Here is a 15126-nt window from a genome sequence, read left to right on the forward strand (position 1 = left end):
CAAGTACTATAAATAATTTGATACAAAATTGAGTGTGGTTGTGTTTTTCCTTTCACTTACAGTTTAATTTTATTTCTTCAATCCGAAGATACTTTGAGTACCAAAAAAAGATATATTTGCAATCGGATAATATCTACTGCAATCCATGGGAGCTTTCTTCAAGAAAGTTCCAACTCTCTCTTCCAAGGAGGCATTTGTAGCTCCCTGTATCTAGCCAATCAGTCTTTTCCTACTGGATGGACCAATACATGATTGGCATGGCAGTTCTAAGTATTCTGTTCATGTCCCCAGGATGCAACAATGGAACTCATCCTATAAACTAGATGAGTGTTCTGGATTGTATTGCAGAATTACATGCTGCATCCAGTAGAACACATATTTGTCTTTACATCCTAGTAATGAATGATGGCCAGGAAGCAATATAGTTCTGAAAGTTTAACCTCAATCTCTGGTACATGCAAGGGAACATTCTAGGTGTGGTGTGGTGTCAAGGTAAACAGATAGATAGATAGATAGATAGATAGATAGATAGATAGATAGATGGATGGATGGCATTTCTCTTCACTTGTCATACCAGTGGCAAGATGCCCTCAGTACTGGTGCAACAAGAATATTCAAGGGATCATGAGATGATAATGTCACATAATGATGCACTTTACAAAACTCACTGACATCTCATCAAGCATGGTGAGCATGCTTCACGTGATCGCCATCACATGAAATCACTGAGTCACATGGGTCACTGTAGTCATGTTTCCCGTGACCTCAGTGACCTACTCTTACTTGGGAGCAAGCCCTAATTTGGGGGACTTCCTTTCAAATAATAACATGAATGCACCTTGGATGTGGTAGTGCAATTGTACATATTGACACTCATGTCCCACTTAAACTCGAGGATCAGGAAGACGTTGCTCACTTTGACCTAGCCTCAATCCATTATTTCCTAACGACTTGGACTGCAAAAGCTGGTCCTTGTGAAGTAAGATTAACAAAGTAGGAGTCTTTAGAATCTGGAAGGGATTCTGTGAGGAACACATTTGGGATGATTTTTTCAACTGCTCCGCTCCTCCTCCTCCCTACCCTGCCACTGAATCCCTGAAGCTTTGCAATCAAGCCTCATCTTGCCAGGCAGAAGATGGGAGCTACTGAATGGTGGTGGTGGTGGTGGGACACTTTGTTTATTTTGTAGCATCTTAAATACTAACAAATGTATCATGGCCTTTGCTTTCATGGACACTGCCCACTTCATCAGGAGCATCAAGTTAGATATGTCTGAACACTGCCACCATATCTGTATTTGTGATGACTTCTCTAAACAAAATGAAATGCCGTGTTAGGGATATAATGATGTGGCAATGTGTGACACTCTTCCAGGAATCATAGTGAGGAAGGGGAAAAAATCAGTTCATGATGAGTTTGTCCAACAGTAGTTAGAAAAGCCTGTGGTTTTTTGCAAATTGCAAATAGATTGAGAAAATGCGGTGGGAACCTTTGGCTCTGCTCTGCTTCAAAACCCCTTCGCTCTGAAATATCTTCCATTAATGTCAGTTGAGCTGTTCTAAAGGAAGTAGTCTGGGGATTGCAGGCAGTGATTGTTATAACAGATGATTGTTGTAATGTTTTAATGACCTGAAAGCTATTTTAAACTATTTGAACTGTTAATATGCATTGCTTCATGCATCAACACTTATTGAACGTCTTTAGGATTGATTTGAATCATGGAAGTTTTCATCATCAGTGGTTCTTGAGATAGCCATAAATATAACAGACTACATTAAGCTAGAACAACTGCATTAGAAGAAGAGATGTAGCTCAGTGGTAGAGCACATGTTTTGCATGCTGAAGATCCCGGGTTTAATTTTTGGCATCTCTAGGCAGGACAGGAAAAGTCCAGTACAAAACCCTGGAGAACTGCTGCCCGTCGATGTAGAGCTTTCCCTCATCCAATGATTTGTATGAGGGTCACTGGGGGAGGACATTTGGTGGCATTGGTGTCAGGTCACACATTAAAGGGGCTTAGTTAAGGCCTGGGGTGGGGATGTGCTTGTGCACCCCTGGTGTAGGCAATATTGAGTTAGATGGACCAATGCTCTGACTTCATATAAAGCAGTTTCCTGACAATATCACCTTTGAGATGGAAAAGGATTTTGTGATGGGGTGGGGGGCTTCTGAAATGCTCTTGGGCTGGAGATGGATTTGAATGTGTTAGTGAGTGGTTGTGTGTGTATGAGTTGTACAAAGGTCCAGACAACCTTTTAAGCTAGGCCTCTTTGATGTGCCTGGTATGACCACTGACTTAAAATTGCATACATGTGAATGGATGTGCTGGAGCAGAAATTGAGGGGACATAGTCAGAAGGGAAAAGCAGTAACTCACTCATGCATTCGTGGATGTGCTTTCCACTCGCACAATCCTAAGTGTAGGCTGTGGTGACTCATCATCTTACCATTTCGATAGTTCTTTCACAAGATCATTAAACCATATTACACTATAAATTTCATTGCATGATAGAGGAGGAGGTGTGCACATCTTCTCCGTGATACATATAATGGAATGTGGAAGGGGGAACTTTCAAATGTCCATATAGACGTAAGCTGAATTAACACAATCAACACTCCTTTCAGGAGAAAGAACAGTTGTACTCGTGGCATATGTGCAACTCCCATATGGGGCTAACTCCTCACATGCCTCTTTATTTTGGGGTGTGGGTGGAGGACCATAGCTCAATACAAGAGCATATGCTTTGCATGCAGAAGGTCCCAGATTCAATCGCAGTCATCTCCAGGTCCCTACCTGAAACCCTGGAGAGTTGCTGGCAGACATTGTTGACAAGACTGGGTTAGATGGACCAAAGGTCTGACTCAGTATAATATAGCTTCCTATGGCCCTATGTGTATAATGGAGGGGAGGGATACACAGCCACATTTCCACCACACAACAAGGAGGATGATAACCTGGGAAGGGTGTTAACCAGGCCATAGGGAGACCTAAGTATTGCATCTTCTGAATGGCTTTGCTAGGAAATAATTGTGTAAGTTTGGGAACAAGGACTGCTTTGCCAACACGTTGTCATAACATGTGGTGTTCTACTGGCATCACCAAGCAACTCAGGATATGACACCAACATGGCTGCTTCTATGATGCCTGTATAACAACGAATATCACCAGGAGGCATCTTAGCATGCATGTTTTTGAATGCCATCTAGCTGGCGCAATGATGGCAATTTAGTCTTTAAAGCACTCGAGTAAATTTGAAGGTTAAATCTACATTTATCTCTGGCCTATTTTTATCTTACCCTCAACAGAAATTGGTTGTATGAAAGATGCTCAAATTCTTTGTAAGGAAACAGAACCATTTTTAAAATGAGGTTTGCTCAATTATTTGGCAGGAAGTTGTTCAGAGAGTGGGTTTAAAGGCTTTACTGGAGTATAGAGAAAACAATCGAGAAGCTGAGATATATTTCAGGTATTCTGCTACTGACATATTTGTGGTTTTGTCATAACTTAATTTATTTGTTTCATCGTACCCTCAGGTTCCCCCACTGACTTGAAATTTGAATGCAGGACAGCAGGTTAATAAAGCTTCACTTCCTAAGTGCTGATGAAGTGAACGAATGTTGAACATTACAATAAAGAACTCCTTGATTGTTTGAAATTAGGAGATGTGCATGGCTATGCTTGCATATTTCTAGATAGCAAGTCGAAGAATAGATATAATAAAGCCATTCATTTTCAAGGCATTTGCACTCTTTAACTCAATAGCTGGTATTCCAATGCCTCTTGGTGATGTGGTTGTCTGTGCTTCCTTTTCAGCCTCTTGGGACAAAAAAAACTTTGCATATCAAAGCCCTGATCACTGTTAACATTTATTTTGCTTCTCATTTTCGACATGGATGCAAACATTTTAAGGAACGTATATAATAATAGTTGCCAGGATCCAAAGTGCTGCATGTGTGGAGGCTTTTTTAAAAAAGCTTTCCCCTCCCGGAAACAGCTCCTTACAGCTCCAAAAAAGCCCTCTGCTCCACCAAGGTTCAGGGCCATTCTGGAAAATCACCTTGTGAAGTGTAAGACTTTCTTGCTAAGGATGTCCCTTACTAGGAAATCTGGTTCTTATTTGGCTCTACAGAGTCCTGTGGCATGTATGACTCACTTTGCATTTGTGAGCCAAACTGTGGGCTATTGCCTGAACTCCAGGAACATTTTTGTGCATTTTTGGAGGAAAGGTTTCCAATTTGCGCAAATGTCTGAGCAATTTGCGCAAATTACAGCCAAATTTGCACAAATCAGGTAAATTCTGCCATAATTTGTGCAGCCATAGTTTTCACAAATTGCTCAGAAATTTACGAAAATTACAAAACGTTTTCCCCAAAATGCACAAAATTCCCAGAAATTCCACAAACTACCCCAACTTGCTAAAATTGAGTAGGGCACTGCAGCAGGATCTGAAACAAAGTCCAGGACACTGAACCTAGGAAAACCCAGCAAACTCCCCACTCCCTCCCTGCATTTCAGCTGGAAGTTAAAAAAAAATGCCACTACCATCTCGGTGCAGGCGCACATTTTTAAATGAATATTCAGACCATAATGTACCCAGAGAGGGCTGTAAAAGCAGGGTGCCTGTTCTCAGCCCTCTGATGGAAGAGAACCTCTCCAGATTCCAATGGCAGGGCATGGGTATGTACAGATATCTCCCTTTTTGGGAAGGATGTGATTAAACATAGTTTATGATTAAACGTAAAATCTTGTCTTATGATTGGCTTGTGAGGTTTTCTTTACCCATCTTGTACTGGCTTAACTGCCCAAAATATGGGCACTGACTCATCACCAAGAGGTTTGGATGTTTAGGACTTTTGATGTTGGAAACAAAATGATGGTTCCAGAAGACAAACATATCCCTAGTTGGTTCTCTTTTGGGGGTGGTGGTGGTGGTGTGTGTATTTGAATATCTTTTTCTGTTTTCAGTATTGGGAACATTTCAAACTGTGAGATTGTAGGCAATCTAGGGTAGGAGTATTTTTGCTCTGCTCTAGTAACTTTTTATTGTTCCTGGCAAGGCTTATTATGTGGCACAACGGATGTAAGAAAATCCATCTCTCCACTTTAAACATGATAAGTCTTTGTCACCTACAATGCAATTAATGCTAAAAATAGAACAGTGCCTGTGATAAGGCTGTGACTCGGAGGGGATGAGCCATCGTCCAAATAACAAAGACTTATCGGGAGGGCCGGAGGAGTCAGCCTCCACTGAGCTGTCAGTTTGCTGATTGCCATTTCTCTGCGAGTTTGATGAAATATTCATGTCTTTGCTCTGCTCCCTCCAAGCACTATTGATTTCTTGTATAAACGCTGCTATATTTAGTCTAGACAAATGGAATGTGGGTTGCTGCAGAATAAATTGGATGAAAGGACTGGGATCTCGCTGTCCGCTTTTCTCTTGGTCTGGGACAATTATTTATAATCAAGGGTAGTTTTTGTAACTTAAGGGTAATTTTCCCCCCTCTTCAATTTTGTGATTAGTCTTGGAACAAAAGCCAGGTTTTGGGCAATATAATTCTGGCAGGGTAGAAATCTGGGAAAACAAACTGGGCCTTGAGATTCAAAATAGCTGTTTCATAAAACAAATAATACTACTGATGATAACGATGTTAGTACTAATAAAAATTTCAACAGCAAATTATTAATATGAATTATTAACAAATTATTGTTGGCAGAAAAACGCAAGAGACACAGCATCTTCCACCACCCATATTTTTTCTTATGCTATTTTTTTTATTCTTAAGAGATTTGATCATACGCTTAAATATATATATATATATATATATATATATATATATATATATATATAAAGAACCTTGCATGTATACTGCAAATTTTTGTTTGAATTCCCAGAACACTTAATATTATGGTTAAATACATTGTGTGATCCATGTTTCTTGTTTTGAACCAAGGGAGGAATGAAAGTGAGCAAAACTTGGAAAGGGAGTGGGGTGTTGTCTTAAAAACAATACCGGGATGCTCTCCTAATGTCCAGATGCTCCTACCTCTGATGGATGTGTCTGGACATGGAAAATAATCTACAGGTTTGTTTTTAAAAACAGCTGTCTGGTATACTTGTATGCTACTGCCCTCTACTGGTTGAAATGCAAGTTGATTTTTAATCCGTTTTTTTCCAGCACCAATGATGTGTAGAACTCTAATTCTAAGGGAAGATCAATCATATGAATCATTACATTTTCCAGCTGTTCACCTCCCAGCGGCCCCTATTTATAAATTTGTCATATCAAGGTTTCAGAAATTACAGGGCATTCTGAAGCTAAAATCTGTAAAATAATGGACATTAGAGAGCTTCTGTGACATTGGTGCTGTTAAATTAAATGTCATTCTGTGGAGCTGCTATGAACGGCAGCAGGGAAGCATTCCTTCGAAGCAACTGGTGTGTGGCCATCCTGTTGGTTCCGCAATACCTGCCGGTGCTCCCAAACCTATAGCACAAGGGTGGGCAGCCTACGGCCCTGGGCCAAATTTCAAAAGCACTCTATATGCAATCAGTTTAGATTTCTGACAAGAACAATCTGCCCCTTCCCTAGCAGCCCATTGGACAGGAAGGAAGAAGGAGAGGAAAAGGGGGTGGCATTAAAAAAGAAAGAGAAAAGGAGGGGGTGGCCTACTCACTTTTGTCTCTGGTCCTGCCCGCCACCGGCTTGGCCCCGCCCCCTGCCAGCATGCAGCCCCAGACAGATTCCCTGTGAAGGAATGCGGCCCTCAATAGAAAAGAAAGGTTGCACACTCTGCTGTGGCATTCCACGAAGGGCCTGCTGGCAATCACCCCTCTGGGAACATCCCCCCCTCAAATATCTTGTCTTCATAAGCACAGATTTTTGCATGTCTAAAAACAGAAGGTGAATCCAAGAAAAAGCCTTAGATCTATTACCCTTCACTTTTTTCAAGTTTTGCCAGTAGACTCTGACCTATTTAAAGACCTGGAGGGCGGACATCTTGGTTTGGCAGAAATGTCAGAGGGAGGACATTTTACATTTGATATTTCTTTTCTTCCCACTTTTGTTAATGGAAGCCCTCTTGAAATTCTTCTTCTCCCAACAAATCCCTTCTTTGCCACTGGACATACATGCCAAGTTCTGAGGCCAAAAAATAATTTGTCCTAAAAGGCTGCTCTTCACATAGAGTGAGGCCATTGGTCCTGGTAGAATCTACACTGACTGGTAGCAGTTCTCTAGGGTCTTAGCCATGGGCCTCATCTACACCAAGCAGGATATTGCGGTATGGAAGTGGTATATAAAAGGCAGGAGCCACACTACCGCTTTATTGACGTATTGAAGTGCACTGACAACTGTTGGGGCCCATTGATACATACCATATACCGCTTTCATACCACTATATCCTGCTTAGTGTAGCTCCTGCCTTTTATATGCTGCTTTCATAGTGCAATATCCTGCTTGGTGTAGATGAGGCCCATGTGTCTTTCCCAGCCCTGCCTGGAGTTGACAGTTACTGAACCTGGGACCTGTTGTTTACAAGGCATGTATTCTACCACTGACCAACATGTATGAAATAATGAAAGGCAACCAAGAACCCAATGGACTTATCCACACAGAAGGCTGTCCACTCTATCTATATATTATTTGCTGTTCTGGACTTACCTTCTTTCAGTCAGTCTCTGCCTAGGGCAGGTAATTCTGCCATATCTCTGCAAATCATGTTTTCAGAACATCCAGAAATGCAGCAGAATGATCTCAGAGGAGGCTTCCTGTTGCATCGATGCATGAGTCACTGCGATGAGTGGGAGAACATTCATTTGTTCACCTTAAAACAGCCATCACAGGGAGGTCCCGTAGCTTAGTGGGAGAGCACATCTTTGCATACAGAAGATCCTATGTTCAATCTCTGCCATCTCCTGAGAAACAGAAAGAACATATGAAGTCCCATGCTCGATCAGACCAAGGGTCCATGTAATCCAGCACTCTGTTCACACAGTGGCCAACCAGCTGTCAACCAGGGACCAACAGAGCAGGACATGGTGCAACAGCACCCTCTCACCCATGTTTCCCAGCAACTGGTGCACAAAGGCTTACTGCCTCAAATACTTGAGATAGCATACAACCATCAGGGCTAGTAGCCATTGATAGCCATTGATAGTCAGGTTGGACAGTACTGAGCTAGATGCACCAATGATGTAACTTGGTGTAAAGCAGCTTCCTTTGTTATATAGCAAACTATGTTAATATATAAACCATTGGGGATTTATTAAGCATTCTTTGTGACAGTCTGCGAATCTTCAAGTAGCTTTGCAAGTGCACACAAAGGCATGTCGATTTGCAAGTACTCCTAGGGCATGGAGGCAACAGCCCCTTCCCAAAGCACCTAGCATTCAGAATATACCAAACATGAAGATTCTATTTAGCTACTGAAGCTCCTATCCTTGCCATTGGCCATTACTACATTTTGTGGCAGTAAATTCCATAAGTATATGTTGTGGGTTACATTTCCTTCACAAGGTGTTTACAAAGAAAAGTTTAAAACACACACAAAAATTATAAAAATAAACCAATAAATGCAACAAATTACAACATCAAAAACCTTCACTTCAAAACCACATACAGCCGAAACTTTTCCCCATGCACAGCATATTAGTTCAAAATGCAAACTGGAATCAAAAGTCCTCGGGTTTCTCTTTAAAACCTGCAAAGAGAGGAAGCCAACTTAGGAAGGAAGTTCCAAAGTTGTGGGGCCACCACTGAAAAGGCCTCATACCTGCCAGAGAGCAGGGCCATCTCTTATCGATGAGTGAGAGAGCAGGGCCATATTGGATTTTCCTTGTATTTAGGAAAAAGGAAGGAAAAAACCTTCCTCCTGCATTTTCCCCACTCCATTTTTAATTTTACAAAAATCCACAATCGATTTCCCTTTCTGTTTTTGTTCTTGTGTACTAGTGGATGTGAAGTCAGAAGTTCCTGTGGGATTAGAACCTATCACACCATTAGACTTGCGAACAGATCTCAGGATGATGGTTCCCATGGTGGATCCAATGATACGTGAAAAGCAGCTACAGCAGGAGCTACTCCTGATTCAGCAGCAGCAGCAAATTCAGAAACAGCTCCTGATAGCAGAATTTCAGAAACAGCATGAGAACTTGACACGGCAGCACCAAGCTCAAATCCAGGAGCACATAAAGGTAGCAAAACGTTTTCTCTCTCCCTAAAAGAACATAATAATAAGCTTAACCAAGTGGGGGGACGGGGTAGACTCTTGGGAAACCTTACAGCAGTTGAGTAATGGAGCTTGAGTTATTACTGTTGTACATGAGCACTGTATGTGTTGAAAGGTCATGTTTGCGTATGGATATTGCTTTCGTTGTCATGTATAACCAATGTTTGCAAACGTACACAGTAGACTAATTTATCTGAAATAACTGATCTCAGAGCAAATGTTTTGCAGTAAAACAGGATATTTTGAATCAGAATGTTTGGTAAACTTCCCAGCCAATTAAAGAACACATTTAAAGCAATATCAATATGCTTTAGAACTGTTATTGTTTTCTTGACTCTGTCCTGGGCTCACAAACTGAATCAGATATACATGCACAGAAGACCAATTTTCACACATGTGGCTCTATTTTGCATTTGTATTCAAAATTTCAGCCAGATATGTAAAGGGCTTAGCTCGCGAAATAAAAGTGGAATCTTCAGAAGTTCTGAGCACCATTATTTCACATAGGTGTCCAGTCAGCAAAGTGATTCAGCTATGCTGAACTCCCAAAATGTCTTCCATTATTACCTGTATTAGCTGTGGCAAGTATCTTCATGAAGGCTTGTTACCTCCGGATTGTCTATATCATTGAAATGGGAACAGTAAATATGACTTTCTTTTATGCTAGCTCCCCTAATGTAAATGGAAATTTAGTATGGACTTTCACTTAATGATTCCAACCTGCCCCACTTCCCCTCTTAATGGACTTTCCCCTTTTATGCCTATGCCTTCAAAAGTGCTACACAGGAGTAGCTTAGTTGAGTGTCAAAATTGTCCTTTGGCTATTGTGTGAGAAGAGTAAAATATCACAAAATGTGCCAAACAGCACAAAAATCTGCTCATACAAAATATGGTTGTTTGGAGACTAAGCCATTAGGAAAAGCCATATTTATTATGCTACATCACACCTAACAACATTCTTTATTTTTAAAGAAAGATCAGAACACTGGATTGGAAGAACAGAAATCTGATAGCAAAGAATATTTTTATTTTTGGGCCCTGATTCTGCTAAATTTACTCACAACTAAGGTTGCCATTTTATATACACTTAATTGAAAACAAACCTCATTGAAATCAGTTGGACACTTCTGAGGAAATACAGATACGATCTGGCCATAAATACTAACATAAACTTTGTTCCTCTCAATGGGACTAGTTCATGGCTAGCTTGAGTTTGGAATAGGGTCATTAACTACAAATGGAGTGGATGCTTGTCATGGCCACTTCAAGGCCAAAAACTACTCTTGCTTATGACTTTGTCTTCTTTGCAAGTTACAACAGGAACTCTTAGCCATTAAGCAACAACAGGAACTCCTTGAAAAAGAGCAGAAACTGGAGCAGCAGAGGCAAGAACAGGAATTGGAGAGGCATCGCAGAGAGCAGCTTCCTCCCGTCAGAAGCAAAGAAAGAAGCCGAGAAAGTAAGATCTGCTCCGCCAAGGTCCAGGTTGAAAGAGACCATCTAACTGCTGTTGACTTGCCAACCACCACCTCCACCGCCTACACTCTCTCAAATAATTAATTTTATATATATAAAAAAACATAGCCTGGCAATGAAGTTCCATTCAGATACATGCAACTATTCCATTAAAATTCAGAGTCCTCCCTATTAATTACATTACAAGTATTTGTGTGTACACATACATGCATACATACATCTATGCAAATGCACACACGCACACCCCTCTATCCATAGTCATAGCTCTGCAGCTTGGTGGGTTAATTTTACCTAACTCTGTCCTCAGTCACTGTGGCTTTAAGGCAAATAAATTCAAAAAGAACATTACTGGAATGTGATACTCACTAGGGGGAGGCAGATACATATAATTCCCCCAAACAAATGGAATGTGAGTGAAAGCTGAATAGTTTTAGTGCTTCAAAAATGTTATTTACTGGAGGTAACCAATTTTAACTATCAAATGCATTAATTATCCCCCTGAAATTTCTCATTGATAATAAAATGTGTGTTAATGTTCAGCAAAACTGAGAACTTTATGGCATCCTTTTAAAGATGCTTTTAGCTTATAAGGGAAAATGATACACATTTAGCGGTAGCATAATACCATGTTTTGAGTTTCAAACCAAGGTTCTCTGGGACCTGTACTACTTCACTGATCGCAATGACGCACGTGTTTCAGAGTATTACCCTGTAGCTTGCACTGTGCTTTCAAAAACTATCCTCTGTGGGGGTGTGTGTGCACATGCACACGTATTATGTAAGTATATAACATTACTGCTCAGACTCAGTATTTGACATGTGGCTGAAACTATTTTTTCCTCTCCAAATTGAAAGGGGAACATTTAAAGCATGCCTGTTGTTCATTAATATAAAGAACTATGTTTTTTAGTGTTGAAAGAGAAAATACCTGTGGCAGTTTTTGTTTTTACTAATACTCTGTTCCACAATCAGAGCCATTACTTTAAAAAAAATACACACAAACATAGAATCATAGAATAGTAGAGTTGGAAGGTGCCTATGAGGCCATAACTTATACTAACTTTGCACAGTCCACCACGAACTTGTGGAACTGGAATTGGCCATGCCTCCCATTTTCATCACACTGAAGTTATATAATAAACTTTCTCATGTACTAAATTGTACTGTCTGTGGTTTTCTACCCATGTACTATGATTGTCATCTGAGGCCCTCCTCCAGGTGCCTCCTCCAAGGGAGGTTCAAAGCAGAGGAGAGGCCCTTCTGGGAATGCTCTCTCCACTGAGGTCTGCCTGGCACCAGCATTACCACCCTTTCAGCACCAGGTCACGTCTTTCTTCTACTCCCAGGCATTTCAGAGCATATAAAGTTTTAACCCATCCTGGGATTTTTATTGCTGAGTGTTTCGTATGCAAATGGTATTTTTTAATATTATTTTATTTATTTATTTTATTTATTAAATTTATATACCGCCCCATAGCCGAAGCTCTCTGGGCAGTTTACAAAAGTTAAAAAACTGTGGACATTAAAAAGTATACAAAATTTAAAACCATCAAAAAATATAAAAACAACAGTATACAGTATTACATTTTCTATTGTATTTTTAAGGTTTTAATATTTTATAAACCACCCTGAGTGCTTTGGATATTGCAGTATAGAAACATGATAAATAAAAAAATAATAAAAAATACCACAGTAGTTAATCACTTTGCTACAGAATATAAATGATACATTTGATAGTTCAAGACGTCAGAAGCATTTTTTTTAAACAAATTAAAAAGCAGATAAAAGAACGGCAGATAAACAACAACAACAACAATAACAACAACAACACAAATAAAATTCCAAGGATTACGTATAGATGAAAAGGCCCGGTAGAATAAAATAGGGTTTTTTAGGACCTAGAAAATAGGTTCAGGCAAATCTTGCTCAGGAGCACATTCCACCACCTGGATACGACCTGCCAAACAGGTGCCCTCTCTCATTGCCCCTCAAATTGAAACCAGACTGGAGCAAATGGCTTGTGTCCAGTTGTACGAGGCACTCTTCCTGCAGCAGCATCGCCAGTCCTCTTAAGGGTCAAACTAGATGTGCCTTTTAAATGCTTCTTTACGTTAAACATGCAGATTTTTTTTAAAACCGCATGCACTGGTGGAGAGTGAGCATTCAGGAGATCATAGCAGACTTGGGGGGGGGAAATGTAACCCTTTCTTTCCCACTATGGTCCTGAGTAAATTTCTTCCTCTTAAACTACTTTTTGGACGAGGAGGAAATTCCCACTCAGTTGCCAACTTACTAGCTCACTTCAGTGTGAACATGCGTAAGATTGTGCTGTAAGTCATCAAACATCTCAGGAAGGTGAAGAGCATTACAGAAATACATGTTAACGTGCTTTATCTTGATTTACCAGAAAGACTGACTCTAGTGAAATAAAACAATGTTTCATACAATTTCCTATCTACCACGTTCCTTTCCCCTTCATTCCATTTGTGGTCCTGTGGATTCAAGTCATAGCAATAGCTCATATTGATTTGAGGATTCTTTTGGTTCAAGCTCAAAAGATGGAACTTCATGGAGAGTGTGACTTTCATTTTCACATTTTCTCTAGCAAAACTGTTGGGTACGGTTTGGTTTGGTTTGGTTTTAAACTGAATTCACTGTACTCTGTAAGATTAGAAACATGAAAAAATCCTCTTTTGTTTAAGGAGCAGTGGCCAGTACAGAGGTGAAGCAGAAACTTCAAGAGTTCCTATTAAGTAAATCAGCAACAAAAGACTCTCCAGCCAATGGGAAGAAGCATTCCGTTAGCCGGCACCCCAAGCTCTGGTACACGTATGTTCAGCCTTCTGCTTTCTTAAGACTTCATCATATTTCATTACATGTATGTACAGGGCCAAGTTTAACCTGAATTCCCACATTTAGGCCATGTTCACAAGTCATTTAAATTATTATGTGAATGACCAGCATGCTGTTTGCTCCCTCCTTGCTTTGCTGCATTTGGTTCTTCTCCCATCCATGTAAAATTGTGTGCAGTAAAGCTGTTCCACCTGTCCCGGGCCCTCTCCCCTTGGGGAAGGGACACAGGGCAGGTGATTCTTCAGGTCACTTATGACCATGTTGGGAGGATGTTCCTCCTGGCACATCTGCTGGGAATTGGCTTCGGCAGTCCCATGTCATCTCCCATTGAGAAGAGGACATGGGGCAAGTGAAGCATCCACAAGGCAGCCACATGGGGTAGGCTTGGGGAAGCCACTGCACTGGTTCGTGGCCCACCTCCCTGCATCCCCCACTGTCACCTCTAATCTATGATCAGAACACGGGAATCTCCACTGTTAAATAATTGTTAACCCAGTGGCAAACTCTGTCTGTACTATTTATTTATTTACAATATTTATATACCACTCCATATCTAAAATAGATTCTGGAGTGGTGCACATAGGTATAAACAGTAAAAAAAGAAAGAAGATTAACAACAGCAAATTAAAATTGTTCAATTTAAAACAAGGGACCAATAAAAACAGTGGCTGGTCAATTGAGGAAGGCTTCCTGGAATAGAGTTGTTTTCAGGAGGTGCTGGAAGCAGCCTAGTGTTGGTGCCTGCCTGACTTTCAGGGGCAGGGAGTTCCAAAGAGGCCACTACATTAAAGGTTCTTCTCCTGGTAGGTTCCAAACAGTCCATAGGCCCATGTGGAACCACCAGGAGCATGCCCTCCAATGACCTCAGTGATGGGCAGGTTGGTAAGGGAGAAGGTGCTCTGTCAGGTATACTGGTCCCAAGTTGTATACTTTCATAGAATGTATCCTGTATTCTGTTTATGACTTACCCTGAGAAGACATTCTTGATGTCCTGAACTATTCCATAACTTACTGTAAAAATATACTTGCTGTATTGCCCATATGTTTCTGCATATTTGGAAGAGTCAAGTCATAAATATAGGAAGAAGCAAGAAACAAAAATAACACAAAAATGGGGTTTTTTGTTGTTGTTTTCTGTTGAAACTGTAAATATAACCAAACATGTATAATACAGGTGTGTAGTTCCTGGCACTGAAATGACCATCTGTATCTTCTTCAGGGCTGCCCACCATACCTCACTGGATCAAAGTTCTCCACCCCTTAGTGGGACGTCTCCTTCCTACAAATACATGTTACCAGGAGCACAAGATGCCAAGGATGATTTCCCGCTCCGCAAAACTGGTGAGTGTGATCAGATTACTTTAAATTCCAACTCAATTCTGCCTCAATTCCTTTTTAGACCTTAATTTTTAGACCTTAATTTGGTTTTAGTATATAATGGCGTGCTTCAGATGTAATGCTAAATCATGGTTTAGAACAAGTGTGGGCAACGTGCAGGCCACATGTACCCCCTGCCCTCTTTTGCAACCCCTGCTTCCGAATTGAGACTGGCCTTTTTAAGCCTTCATA

General features: G+C 40.7%; 1 protein-coding gene across 3 annotated transcripts in view; it reads left to right on the plus strand.

Moving 5' to 3' along the window:
• The window catches only part of HDAC9 (histone deacetylase 9), a 123266-nt gene that overhangs the window by 48720 nt on the left and 59420 nt on the right, over positions 1-15126 (plus strand). For 2 of the 3 annotated variants that reach the window (XM_063123638.1, XM_063123640.1), the window contains exons 3-6: positions 8952-9193; positions 10540-10687; positions 13407-13533; positions 14777-14898. In XM_063123638.1, coding sequence (XP_062979708.1) covers positions 8952-9193; positions 10540-10687; positions 13407-13533; positions 14777-14898 — 639 coding nt within the window. The remainder of the gene's footprint in view (positions 1-8951; positions 9194-10539; positions 10688-13406; positions 13534-14776; positions 14899-15126) is intronic. The other variant, XM_063123639.1, reaches the window with a different exon arrangement.

This window comes from Elgaria multicarinata, chromosome 1 (assembly GCF_023053635.1).
Source record: "Elgaria multicarinata webbii isolate HBS135686 ecotype San Diego chromosome 1, rElgMul1.1.pri, whole genome shotgun sequence".
Lineage (NCBI taxonomy): Eukaryota > Metazoa > Chordata > Lepidosauria > Squamata > Anguidae > Elgaria > Elgaria multicarinata.